General features: G+C 33.2%; 1 protein-coding gene across 8 annotated transcripts in view; it reads left to right on the forward strand.

Annotated features, from left to right (window-relative positions):
- Nucleotides 1-15,018, forward strand: part of LOC105670220 (synaptotagmin-1-like) — a 74,774-nt gene that overhangs the window by 15,517 nt on the left and 44,239 nt on the right. For all 8 annotated transcript variants that reach the window (XR_010889394.1, XM_067352216.1, XM_067352215.1 and 5 more), the window contains 2 exons: nt 14,698-14,786; nt 14,868-14,999. Coding sequence is in view for 7 of the 8 variants with exons in the window: in XM_067352216.1 (XP_067208317.1) it covers nt 14,698-14,786; nt 14,868-14,999 (221 nt within the window). In the remaining variant the exon portion in view is untranslated. The remainder of the gene's footprint in view (nt 1-14,697; nt 14,787-14,867; nt 15,000-15,018) is intronic.

The following is a 15,018-nucleotide window of genomic DNA, read 5'->3' on the forward strand; positions in this document are numbered from 1 at the left end:
CTTCAATTATATTTCACTATAATTTGTCACTTGTTGTATTATGCAAAAAAAGTACAAAACAAGTAAAAATTATGTACTATTAAACAAATCAGAGTTTGTAGATAACAACATGTGTACTGCAATAAACACTACTTTAATAACACTTTAATCAAACTAATTAAAACATATTAATATTCATATTAATTTTAATAAATTGCTATTGTAAAATAATTCTAAATTAGTTATTTGCACAAAGATCTTGTCAAAATTAATCTTAACAAGTTTTATTTAATATTTATTTTTCGCTCATCATAAAACAAATACTATTATTTTTTATAAACATTTTTCTCTTATAAACATATATTTATTCTTTTTGTAAACATTATAAATTTACCTAGTTTTGTTACCTAGTTTAGTTTAATTAATAGTGATATATAAGAGCGTGTGAGACTAGGACATATAGGCCTTAAATAAATTACTCAGTGCATTTGTTTCTCTATAACTACTCGTTGGTAGTCTAAAGTTAAAGCAGCAATCCCAGGTTAAGCTAGGAATAGACTATAGAATATTTGTGCTGTAACTGAACAGCGTTTCGAACAGAACACTATTCGGTTCAGTGTTCTGTCCGATTCGGCACTCCTTTCTAACAAACAGATTTTGTGACACTCGGGCGGTATAAAACCCGTACACACTATCGAACATATTACAGTAATCTGTTCGAAACGCTGTTCAGTTACGGCAAATATTCTATAGTCTATTCATAGCTTAAGGATCGACAAGAGTGACGGCCCGAGTCCGGACTGGATTTTGGTGACCTCATGCGGGGAAACTAAGAAACTTCGAACAAGGACAAATACTTCCTTGTCTCTGTAAATGCTCTGTCCGAGATACGAGTATTAGCTGAAAATGCTTAGACGTCTTGCGGCAGAAGATAGTAGCGTAGTAAGGCTAGCGAGTGTCCGCTTATCATACATTTCATATTTTCGTATGTATGTATGTGTGTATATGTATATAAATTGTTGATAAATATTATGTGCATATTAAAATAACTTATATTGATTAATAATAACAATAAAATATACAGAAGAGAATTTCTTATCAATAAAATACAGACACCTGATAGACTTGCGAACTCATTGCTTTTTTACTTATTCTATTCCATACAAAATAATCAAAGCATAACATTGATTAAAAAGATTTTTTTGCTATGATTTTAGAAAAAATAGAAAAAAGCTAAAATAACTTGTATATATAAACATGAACATACATACGCAATAATGCAGCAATTTGACTTTATTTTTGAGAAAATAATTATTAAATTTATGTGATTAAAACATATTTTTTATAATACTCAAAATCACACAAATGCTTTGTAAACATTAAGAACTTGAAGAAAATAAAATTTAATATAGATACAAATTTAATTTTTGAGAATTAAAATTATTTTCTTTTTACTTACAAAGGAACGTTTACAAGTGCCCCCCGCCCCCGATTTGATTTTTTTTGAAATATGTTGTAAAACATACAATACAATTTGAGGAGACACGTATTTTTTTATAGCAGCCCTAACTCAAATTTAAAGGGTAAAACACCCCTTTGAAAAAAAACGGGTTTTTTCTTTGTGTGTAAATATCACCAAAACCGTAGGAGATATAAAAAAATGTTTCAAATAGAAATTATATGGCTTGTAATGGGCTTTATAACTGTGTGGTTGGATTTTCAAAAAATGTAATTTTTTAAATTTACCCTTACCCCTTATTATTTTTTCAAATTTAAAAATTTTTGTAATGACAAAAGTTGTAGCATTTTTTACGCTAAATTCAACCATATATATGATTTTATTATGTTCCGAAATCGCATCTTTCAAAAATGAGTCATTAGTATCACACTATATGCATCGCGCTGCATGACACATCGTTTATACCGCATTTGTGTTGCGCAATAGTCGTTAAATAAATATAAAAATGACATGTTATCACATATTTGAGGAAGAAAAGTTAACTAAAATTGTTGCTAAAGCATCCCTTCCACATTACACCCTTATAGATAATCGCTGTATTTTGTGCGCAGCGCGTTGTCATATGCAAGTTAGCTATTGGCGCATATTACGCTTTGAAGTTTTGCTTGTAGTGACCACAGGAAAATAATTTATGAAACGAAAACAGTAAATGAATCAATCTCTTTAACATATATCCACCCTGACTCTACCCTCTTGGCCCGACTTGACAATAAATTTTTTTTATTTTTTTTTTTTTTTTATTTTAGTAGGAGGTGAAAAAATCTTCTAAAGACACCCACGTTGGAGCAGCGGGTAGTGTGGGATTTTCACTAAAAAAACACCGCCACCTTAATCGACTTAAAGTAAACCGACTAGCGACTTATGCTTCATTTTTGTAATAATCACATGGGTGGTGCACTTAACATAGGATAAGCCTCCTCTTGGATTTTAGACCATTAGTTTGTATGGTTTAGTTCTCTTGAGTCGTCGGGGTATGTTTGCTGCGTTGAGGACTGCATTCATCTCGGAGTTTTCATGTTTTTGCAACCGCAAATTGTGGTTAGTTGCATATTTTTTAATCGCTTCAGCAACTGGTTTAATGTGTAGATCGCGGTGTAAGTCACTGTTCCGAACGTACCATGGGACATTGACAATGCCTCGTAGTACTTTATTTTGGAATGTTTGTATCTGTTGGACATTTGTTTTCTTCCTACATCCCCAAATTTGGACCCCATAGGTCTAGATTGGTTTTAAGATATTATTATAGATTCTTATTTTATTCTCAAAACCGAAAGTTCTGAGTTTCGTCCTATCAGCCAGTAAAGTTGTCTGTATTTTATGTTTAATTCTTCTCTTTTCTTCTTTATATGGTCTTTCCATTTTAATTTAACATCTAAATTCATTCCCAGATATTTTGCTGTATTAGCATAGAGGATAACTCTATTGTTAATAAATATAAGATGTGGTTTTACTTTATTGTATGTAAAGATGATATGAGTAGATTTAGTTTCATTTAATTTAATCCGCCATTTTTGTGTCCATTGACTTACTTTATTTATTACGTTTTGAAGTTTTTTAGTAGCTTCCGTTAAGTGTTTGTCCGCTGTGATAATAGCTGTATCATCGCTAGCTGAATGTCGCTGTCATTACTTGTTCGTTAATTATCAGGTCTCTTGTGTAGAGGAGGTACAATACCGGACCGAGTACGCTGCCTTGCGGTACTCCCGCTAGAATCTACTTCGATTCAGAGTATTGATTGCCATAGCGTACTTTAAAGTTCCTGTTCGATAGATAAGACTTAAGGATCTCATAATATTGTTTTGATCTCTATGTAGTTTGAATTCTAAACCTACGTGCCAGACTTTATCGAATGCCTGGACTACATCTAAGAATACTGCTGTGTAGACCTTTTTCTCCTCAAAAGCCTTTTCGATCTTATTTCTAATGCCATGTACTTGATCAATTGTAGAATGATTAGTCCTAAAACCAAATTAGTGATTCGAGAGCAATTGTCTTTCTTTAATTATGCTATTTAATCTTTTCAATAATACTTTTTCAAAAATCTTTGACATAATAGGAAGTAAGGATATTAGCCGATACGATGTCACTTCAGCAGGCGGTTTTCCTGGTGACGATTACTTTTGCAGTTTTCCAGGGTTTTGGAACATATCTTAATTTAAAACATTTATTATACAGGGTGAGGCAAAAGTATGGAAACCCCCAAATAAGTTTTGAGGAAGGCATTTTACAAAAAAATGTTAAATACAAAAGTTTTAGGAAATTTTTCTGGCTTTTCAATGGTGACCTTGGATTTGACCTTGACCGTGACCTTGAAGGTCATTTGAAGGTCAGAGTGATTTTTTTAAATGGAAACCTCTATTTTTTATTCCAAAATTTAATAGCTGGTGTCAAGAGCTTTTCAAAACACTATAATGAAGTTATTTTTCATTAAGTACTTTTCGAGTTATGAGGCTTGTAAATTACAGTATTTTGACATAAAATACAAAATATCTTGTAAAACATTCAATTTTTGGGAATCTTACCTTAATACTTTTATGCATAAAATAATGAGACGAATCAATTGGTATAAAGAAAACACATAGTTGCTTTCAAGAAAAAATATGTAGTTTGCAACATGCAACTGCATACTTTTTTTTAAAACCAATGTGTTTTCTTTATACCAATTGATTCGTCTCATTATTTTATGCATAAAAGTATTAAGGTAAAATTCCCAAAAATTGAATGTTTTACAAGATATTTTGTATTTTATGTCAAAATACTGTAATTTACAAGCCTCATAACTCGAAAAGTACTTAATGAAAAATAACTTCATTATAGTGTTTTGAAAAGCTCTTGACACCAGCTATTAGATTTTGGAATAAAAAATAGGGGTTTCCATTTAAAAAAATTACTCTGACCTTTAAATGACCTTCAAGGTCACGGTCAAGGTCAAATCCAAGATCACCATTGAAAAGCCAGAGAAATTTCCTAAAACTTTTGTATTTAACATTTTTTTCACGTAAAATGCCTTCCTCAAAACTTATTCGGGGGTTTCCATACTTTTGCCTCACCCTGTATGTTGTAACTTTTGCAGAACTAGATCCGGTAGTTGTTTTGTAATTTGTCCAGTAATAAGGTCATTTCCTGGCGATTTTTTGCTGCTAAGGTTGTACCTGCATAACTTTTTAAGTTCTCTTAAAGTAACAAATGGTATATTCTCTTTGTCATTCTTTATAATATGCGTAACGTTCTCTTTGATTGTACTTTGTGGGAAAGGTTTAAAAACCTCAGCTAAATGTTTTGCGAAAAGTTCTGCCTTCTGCTTGGAATCACTAATCCATTTGCCGTCTTGGGATCTCGAGGGAGGATCTAGTACCTGAGGCCTTTTTAGTCTCTTGGTAACTTTCCACAAGGAGTAGTCGGTGCTTTCATTTGCCGTTAGGTTGCTAATAAATTCTCGAAAGGAGTCATTTTTAGCTTCTCTGATTCTTTTTTTGAGTAGATTATTTAGTTTATTAAATGTTACTTTATTGCCTTTGTATCTGGTTGTCTGCCACTTCTTGCGGGCTTTCCTTTTTACCAGTATTAGTCTCCTTACTTCAGCTGGATATTTAACTTCAGAAAGAACCTTACTTGGGATGGGAGGGTGTACGTATCTTAGCTGCTAGCTGCACTTTAGCTGTGATTTGACTAACCTCTGCATCTATCTGATTTTCGGATTCTATTGGGATTTCTAGGTTGGTCATTTGTTCCAGAGTTTTACTGAACTTATCCCAATCCGTTTTCTTACTGCAAAGTTTTTGTGTACTTTTTCGTGGTATGATTTCCTCTGAAATAGACAAGAGGACAGGGGTATGGTCCGAGGATAAATTCACTTTACTCTTTATTGACAAATGATTTCTCGAAATCCCTTTTACAATGAAGAAATCGATTAGGTCTGGAGTTTTTCTTAGGTCTGAGGGCCAGTATGTAGGTGAACCAGATGATAAGAATTCACATTTATGTTTTTTCCCTGCTAAGTAGAGTTTTTTACCTTTGCTTGTTGTCAATCTTGAGCCCCAATACATATGTTTCGCATTAAGGTCACCCCCAATTATAAAGTAGTTCTCTAATATCTTGAGATGCCATAGTAGTCCTCAATGGAGGGGGAACTTCTAGGTGGGCAGTAAATGGCTGCCACTTTTAGTTTCTTATTTTTAACTTAAATCGTAATAGTAGTAACTTGGAAGAGTTGGTTGCTACATTCAACTTCTAGGTGATGTTGTATGTGGTTTCTCACTAACACTGCTGAACTACCTCTAGTTGTGTTATCAGGATACGGAGTATGATAGCAGACATAGTCCCTTAATTTTACTTTTGCGTTTTTAATCAGATGGGTTCCAGATACCAAACATATATCTACATTTTCATTATTAAGAAAGATTTCCAGTTCCGATAAATGTTGTAGAAGACCGTTTGCATTCCATGTGGTTATTTTTAGAAGGCCTGCTATTTTGTTTTAGATGGGTGAATTGCTTTGAGTCCTTTGTTATTGTTTCTAGTTTCAGCAACTTCATTACGAAGCTTGTTGATTGTTACTTCTTGGTTCTCAAGTGTTAGGAGTATGAGGGAAAGAGTCTCTTCCACAAGAGTTTGTTTTTCTTTGCGATTATTATCAAAATCTCCATTTCGAGCCCTAATAGGATCCTTTTTATAAACATTTTTGGTAACTTGCGCATATGTTTTGGAATCAGTTACGCTATCAGATGTTTTACCTAGGTTTTGTAATTTATTTTCAGTGATAATTCTGTTCTGCTTGAGTTTTCTGGAGTTAGATTGTTTGTCTCTTCCTTTTTGTTGTTCCTTAGCAATTGGACACCCTCTATAGCTTGCTGGGTGTTCTCCTTTACAGTTGGCACATTTTGCTTTCTTATCTTTGCTAGAAAGGCAACCAGTTGTAGAGTGCTTACTTGCACACTTGACGCATATATAATCTCTCATGCAATATTTCTGCGTATGTCCAAAGATTTGGCAACGTTTGCATTGAGGTATTAGGTTGGATTTATTACGTAAGGGTTCTATCTTAACTACTAGACCCATTATGGTTCTTATATTGTAGATGTTTTGAATGTTTTCATTGTAGTGGAAAGTGAGCATAAACAGCAGCAAGCCTTTCCTTTTAATAATTGGTTCTCCTTTATCATTTTCAGTTTTTTCTTTTTTTATTATATTTTTTGCCTCGAGGATTTGTAAACCTTTCTTTTTGAGGTCCTGGACTATTTCCTCTTCCTCACAGGAAGGGTGAAGTCCTCTGGCCATTACTTTAGTTGGCTTCGACGCCTTATTTTCGTACGAGTGCCATTGCACTTTGTGCGCATTTAGAGCGCTTATGACTGCTCTGTAAGCATTAATCAGTTGAGTGGTAATGTATCATATATGTGCAAAAAAAAGTGCCAAACGTGATAATGTATCATATATGTACATTTTTAAATAACTCCAATAATTTTCAACAGATTTACATAAAACTTGATATCCTAAGGTTTTTTGGGCTGCTGAATTCGAATCTGTTGTCAAAATTGCAAAATTCAAAATGGCGGATCCAATATGGCGACTGTTAATTGTTAAAACGACTAAAATATTAGAGTTAGGCAAAATATGTATAAGACTTCATTTGCTTTTTATGAGCTTTATTTTTTGTTTGACAATTTTTTCCGTACAATAAATATTTTCTGAAATAATTAACAAGAACAGTTTTACCTTTGAACCTTTAAAGGGGGCTGGGGGCGGAGGGGGCATTTGCGCCAAAAATCTATTTGGGAATATTATTTACTAGATAAAATAAGTATTTAGGCTGAATATAAATCAAATCGGAGGTGATAGCTTTTTGGAAGTCCACCCCCCTTTTTGATCCACCTCCACTTTTGACTGAAAGGTCGTAGTAAACATTTTCAAAAATCATTGTTCTCATCTTGAAACGCCCTTTTAAATGAGTCCCCACTCGACCCATAGTGCCATTTAACATTTTCCACCCCTATTCTGCCTTCCCCGTCCCCCCAGAGTATGGGTGGGGGATCCACACCCATTCCGAAAAGTTGCTTTTTCGAAAACTTTGAACCCATGTTTTACCGTTTTTCGATATTTTAACTTTTGACTCTTACCACTTTTGGCACAAATCTTTCGGACCAAGTCTACCACTCAACTGGTTAATTTTGCTTACATTTAGTTTCCATACATTATTACTGTATGAGGTAAACTTACAGTTTTCCGTGGGTGCTTTTTGGGTAATAAATTTTAGTTCACTGAACGTTTTAACTCCAGACACTATTATGGGAGGGGGAGCTAGCAGTTTACCCTTAATTTTTTTGCTATTGTCACTTTTAGTAGTTTCTTCCTCAGTCCGGTTTCCTGTGCTCCCTTCATTTTTTTCTGCATTTATTTCAGGACTACGTATGGCTTTCCTTTTCTTACTGGTCCTCCTGTTTTTCTTTAAGATCTAGTCTGTTTCCTTTTTGAGTTCCTCTTCATCGGTATGATAGTTTGTTTCCATAACAACCAGATTTTTTGTTAGACTGAGCGCATTTACTGTTTTTTCTAGTTCTGCGATATGTTTTTGCATGCTGCTCATCCACTGTTCCAGTTGTTTCCTCAATTTAATTTCTTCTTGCCACATTAGATAGTAATTCGTATCTCCAGTTGGAGTATGGGATGTTGGTGTACTTTCCCTGTCATTAAGCAATAGCTGGTCCCCCCCCAGAATCCGCGAGACCTGCCTCCAAGGAGGGTGGATTGCCCGGTTTACCCGGAATATCACCTTTTTTCCGCTTTAGTTCTATCCATTGCTTGATTTGCTAGTTTTGGTCCACTCCGGGTATTTTATTTCCCCAGTACCCTCCGGCAAGCCGGCGAGCATTCCCCAATGCGCCACCGGGGGAAGCGCTCGATAAGGGGACTAGCAACCCCGCACGGGACAATAATGACAATGAATTAAAATATAAATTTTTGTACAGTTTACTCTTTTTCAATAATTTTAATATACAGCGATACATTCTACATACTATTACAATACATTCCACTAAATTATTACGATACTTTTAAACTATAAGGTATATAAAATGTATATCATAAATATAATTATAATATATATAAATAAGCTTATATATATACAGGGTGTTTCCGGGTTAAATGGCCAAACTTGAAATAGGACCTCACAACAAAGAAAAATTTCCTTTGGAAGAATGCTCGCAAACGCTTCGTTCAAGAGATATTGACTTCTTAAGTTACAGAACTCTTAGGAATGTATAATGTCGAAATGTCGCTTTTTGCTTTGTTTTGAAGATCCTAAATCATTGATAGACTTATGTTCGCACTGTAAACAAAGCTCCTTTCATTCGTACAAAATAATAACCAATAATAAAAACCAATCGCAAAACACTCTCCTACGTGCCATATCAGCCGGTAATAAATACTGGACACGTTGAAGATGGTATGGATAACGTCCATCAGCTGAAAGCGTCTTCCATATGATTGTAGATGAAATTCCTAATTCACAACCAGATCTTCGGACATTTGTTGATAGGCTTTGGTCAAAATGCTGCAATATGATGGCTGTTCTTCTTTCATTCTGCAGCGGGGCACCATATTAAATGATTGAGTTTCTTTCAATCGTTGAAATGTTGAAGAAAATACAAACTTATTTAGCAATCTTCTGTTCGGAATCTCATATGATAGCCCCCTTTGTACCGTGCAATTTTGGTTATATACATTTTTCTCTAAACCTTATAGATTCGAAGATATTAAGGTGCTAATAGTTATTGAGACACCCTGTATATAAGCTTATTTATTGTATATATTATAATTATACTTATGATATACATTTTATATTTCAAAATTTTAAATACCTTATAGTTTAAAAGTATTGTAGTAATTTAATAAAATGTAATAGTATGTAGAATATATCGCAGTATATTAAAATTATTGAAAAAGAGTAAACTGTACAGAATTTTATATTTCAATTCATTGTCAGTCAAGTCGGGCCGAGAGGGTAAAGTCAAGGTGGATATATGTATGTTGAATAGATTGATTTATTCACTGTTTTCGTTTCATAAATTATTTTCCCGTAGTCACTACAAGCGAAACTTCAAAGCGTAATATGCGCTGATAACTTGTATACTAACTTGTATATGACAACGCGCTGCGCATGAAATGCAGCGATTATTTATAAGGGTGTAATGTGAAAGGGATGCTTTAGCAATAATTTTAGTTAACTTTTTTTCCTCAAATATGTGATAACATGTCATTTTTATATTTATTTAACGACTATTGCGCAACACAAGTGCGGTATAAACGATGCGTCATGCAGCGCAACGCATATAGTGTGATACTAATGACTCATTTTTGAAAAATGCGATTTTGGAACATAATAAAATCATATATGGTTGAATTCAGCGTAAAAAATGCTACAACTTTTGTCATTACAAAAATTTTTAAATTTGAAAAAATAACAAGAGGTGGGGGTAAATAAAAAAAATACATTTTTTGAAAATCCAACTACACAGTTATAAAGCCTATTACAAGCCATACAACTTCTATTAAAAACATTTTTTTATATTAAAAATTGTTTTAATATATATAGCCAATAGAGCAAGAGCTGGATCGATTTGCTCAAAAATTCCTTTTATTTATAAAATTCTACAGACGTTTCGGCCAAGGTACGTGGCCATCTTCAGTGTAATACAAATTATAAAATTTAGTACATGATTAGAGAAGCTTTGGTACTATTTTTGACTAAGGAAACGCATCCTGCTAAAGTGAAAAAACCAAAATTAGGGGTATTCTCACGGCTCAAACAAGTTGTAGAAAAAAATTTTTATATAAATACCTCTGATAAACGTGTAGTACAATGTGGTTAGTAAAGTTATATACGTGTGAAGCCACAGACCGTCTAACTTGCAAAATTCGAAAAAATAAACCAGATTGAAAGCAATTATAAAAAATTAGATAAAACAAAGATATGAAACCATAAAATAAAAATAAATTAATTTTGAATATCAATACCTTAACGGTTCGTCACTAATATGTAAAAGCAATTAAAACTGTGACATGTGTCCACGGATGTGAGTGGGACTCGACTGGTAAGGATGTAGGATGGAAAGGAAAGAAGGGATAGGTAAACGAAAACTACAGGGTGGGGAATTTTTTGAGTATTGGAAGATATGTATCAGGTAATGATTCTGTGTCCTCCTGTTTGTTCAGTCCTGTATTCTGTCTTTTTATATGTAGCATTTCGGAAGTAAATCTTTTACAGTAAAAGATTAACTTCCGAAATGCTACATATAAAAAGACAGAATACAGGACTGAACAAACAGGAGGACACAGAATCATTACCTGATACATATCTTCCAATACTCAAAAAATTCCCCACCCTGTAGTTTTCGTTTACCTATCCCCTCTTTCCTTTTTACAGTAAAAGATTAACTTCCGAAATGCTACATATAAAAAGACAGAATACAGGACTGAACAAACAGGAGGACACAGAATCATTACCTGATACATATCTTCCAATACTCAAAAAATTCCCCACCCTGTAGTTTTCGTTTACCTATCCTCTCTTTCCTTTCCATCCTACATCCTTACCAGTCGAGTCCCACTCACATCCGTGGACACATGTCACAGTTTTAATTGCTTTTACATATTAGTGACGAACCGTTAAGGTATTGATATTCAAAATTAATTTATTTTTATTTTATGGTTTCATATCTTTGTTTTATCTAATTTTTTATAATTGCTTTCAATCTGGTTTATTTTTTCGAATTTTGCAAGTTAGACGGTCTGTGGCTTCACACGTATATAACTTTGCTAACCACATTGTACTACACGTTTATCAGAGGTATTTATATAAAAATTTTTTTCTACAACTTGTTTGAGCCGTGAGAATACCCCTAATTTTGGTTTTTTCACTTTAACAGGATGCGTTTCCTTAGTCAAAAATAGTACCAAAGCTTCTCTAATCATGTACTAAATTTTATAATTTGTATTACACTGAAGATGGCCACGTACCTTGGCCGAAACGTCTGTAGAATTTTATAAATAAAAGGAATTTTTGAGCAAATCGATCCAGCTCTTGCTCTATTGGCTATATATATTAAAACGATTTTTAATTTAATTAAGAAAGAGCAATAACCAATTATTATTGCATTTTTTTATATCTCCTACGGTTTTGGCGATATTTACACACAAAGAAAAAACCCGTTTTTTTTCAAAGAGGTGTTTCACCCTTTAAATTTGAGTTAGGGCCGCTATAAAAAATACGTGTCTCCTCAAATTGTATGTTTTACAACATATTTCAAGAAGAATCAAATCGGGGGAGGACACTTGTGAACGTTCCCTTGTTAGTATATGATGCATTTATGTAACTACAAGTATGGTAAAAAGTATTCTTTCTCAGAAGTATTCTTTCTCAAAAAAGTTTAATACTTATTTTCTCAAAAATAAAATTACATTTTATTCCGCGTATGTTCTTTTATTATATGTACACTCAGTCAAAGAAAAAGCGGTACAGTAGAAAAATAAGAACAAATTGTGAAACTTTAAATGCATATAACACATTAATATATATTATATATTAAAAGGTTTCTCATGCCATCGGTGGGTTGTTAGTGCGAAAATTTTTAATGTTTTACATAGAAACTTGATTCGTCTACATTGAGATATTATTAAAGTGTACACTGATCGCAGATTCGAAATACTAAAATGTACGAGAAATACATACATTGATCTCATTTTCGAGGATCAGAATGTACGAATTAAAGTAAGGAAGTTATTTGAAAAGAAGGAAACGAGAGAAAAAATATCAGGGCGCGAGTGGCTAAGCCGTTTTTATATAAAACATTAAAAATTTTCGCACTAACAACCAGCGATGGCTCGAGAAGCCTTTTAATGTACATATATATTAATATGATATTATCATACGAGCTTATTCCTCATATGGATTTCTCTTATATATGGATTTCAAAATCACGCGGATTTCAAGTAGCGTCTTTCTCTTACAGATTTGTTTATTTCCTAAAAACCAATGAGAGTTGAATGTTAAAAGTGTGGGGTCTGAGTAGTTCAGTGGAAAGAACAGTCGCCCGGAAAGTGGAAGACCTGGATTCAGATCTTGGCTTAGTCACTCGCGTCCTGATATTTTTTCTCTCGTTCTTCCTTCCTTTTAAATAACTTCCTTACTTTAATTCGTACATTCTGATTCTCGAAAATGAGATCGATGTATATACACTACGCACAAAAATTAGGGGAGCACTTTAAAACCTGCAAATTTTGTCAATTTTTAAGTTGTATCTCACAATCAGCTTCCAGAGATCACAGAATAATTTTTCTGCGTGCGTTTTGAAGGGTCATCATTCTTCCGTATAATCTAATGTTGGGATACCTCGTTTTTGTACATACAAACTGCATAATTTTATATTCAACTAATTGTGTTCGTAAACAGTAATACACATTTTTTATTTTTTTTATTTCTTGGCTTAAAATTTATGCAACCCCAACTTTATTAGTGTCTATACTTCAAAACTGCAAAAAGATTTATAATTCTATGCAACCAATAAAAAGCTGCATTTTTTTGGAAATATAGAATTTAGTCGGTAAAATAGACGATTCCAGGATCCTCTTGAGTTCTCAGGCTCTAGAAATATGCAGGTTAGGAGGTTATATCTCTTATACATTCATGGAAATTATGTGTATGCTGTTTTCCCTATTTGCTCTGCACAGCCAGCATGTTGTTTTCTCCGCTAGTCAAGATTGTAGAGATGAGTTTTCAGAGTCGTATGGCCGGTTGTAACTCAATACCCAATAAACATTAGGACCTTCTATGTACGTCCTATGTATATACATATATGTATATTGTATATTCTATGTATATACAGAGAATGTGAAAAGTATATAAAGCGCATATCCTATGTATGCGAAATAATTACCACATTTATGTACATAGAATGTCCATAGTACATACATAGGTATATTCCAAAGATATGCAGTGTACATTCGTGGTATATACATGGGGTATATTCCGAAGATGTGCAGTGCACGTTCGCAGTATGTACATAATATATTCCGAGGATGTGGAATACACATTCGTGGCATGTACATGAGGTACATTCTATATATGTACATAGTATATATGGTACAGTACGTTTTTTAATAATAAACAATTTTCATTTATTCGGATATTTATTTACCCAATTTTTGAACAATCAGTTTATCTAAATTCCCTGTGTTGGGATTTAGATATTAAATTGATAGAAAAAGTTATTACATCTTCAAATTAAAGACTTCAATATTATTACCCGCCTTTTGTAAGTTTTATATAATTCTTATGATTAAAACTTAAATACGAAATAGATAGCGCATAATGCGTCATATAGTGGCAAGCGAACGAACTAATGACTGATTCTATGTATATCCATACGATATCCTATGTATATCCATAAATGTATCTATTTCAACGTATATCGTATGTATGTACGTTACATGTATATACATGGAATGTACACGAGGTATATTCTATGTATACATATACAGGCAGCGATCTCGTTCAAATATACATTGTATGTATATCCATACGATATCTTATGTATATCCACAAATGTATCTACATCAGCGTATATTATATGTATGTACATAGTATATACAGTACATTTTTTTCACATTATGGATATTTCATGTATATACATAGGATATCGAATGTTTACTGGGTATGTATACTATTCTGATTTTGTTTCTTTCCATCGCCAGGAGTTTGTACATTCTATTTGGTAACAATTTTATCATGAACAATTTAAAGCAGTTGTCGGCAGGTTTTACAGACTTTTCATCTTGTCAAATGTTCTTGTTAGATGTCTCAATCTAGGCAGTTTTTTATAACCATTTTGTCTAGTACTCTGATTCGAATGGATTCTTCTCTGTTGTCCCCGTTTTGATTAGTCTGTTTGCCTCTTCGTTCTTTGATGTCCATGTATCTATGTATATTAAAGTGACTTTATATTGTTAATTATGTTTTAAAAACTCTAAAATTTAAGTTAAAAAGATTTCAGGTGATCTCAAGAGATTAATTCATTCCAGTTGAAATCATCATAGATTTAAGCAACTCAATTAATATTTGTTACTATTGAGAAATTTTTAACAAACTTATAGCAAAATAACAAAAATGAATATTATATTACATACACAGAATATTATATACACAGGTTCTATTAGCGAGAATGCGGAATCTCACAGAGAATCATATAATTCTGCCAGTGCTCAATGTGAAAACATGGAGTGCTCCTCGACTCTGGTAACTATACACTATAAAGTTGAACAAGACTTATTGCCTCATTGCGTTTGTTCGATGGTAATTTATCTCTAAAAATTGCAGAACTTGATTCAGATGGACAAACAGAAGAGCGATAAGAAAGTGAAAGAGTTTCCGACTGAATTAACAATGAGCTTGCAGTACCTGCCGCCCTGCGATGACATTGTCACCGGGAAGCTTGTTATCGGTATCGAAGTGCGTTGTTAGCAATCGA

The sequence above is a fragment of the Linepithema humile genome, chromosome 3 (genome assembly GCF_040581485.1).
Source record: "Linepithema humile isolate Giens D197 chromosome 3, Lhum_UNIL_v1.0, whole genome shotgun sequence".
NCBI lineage: Eukaryota > Metazoa > Arthropoda > Insecta > Hymenoptera > Formicidae > Linepithema > Linepithema humile.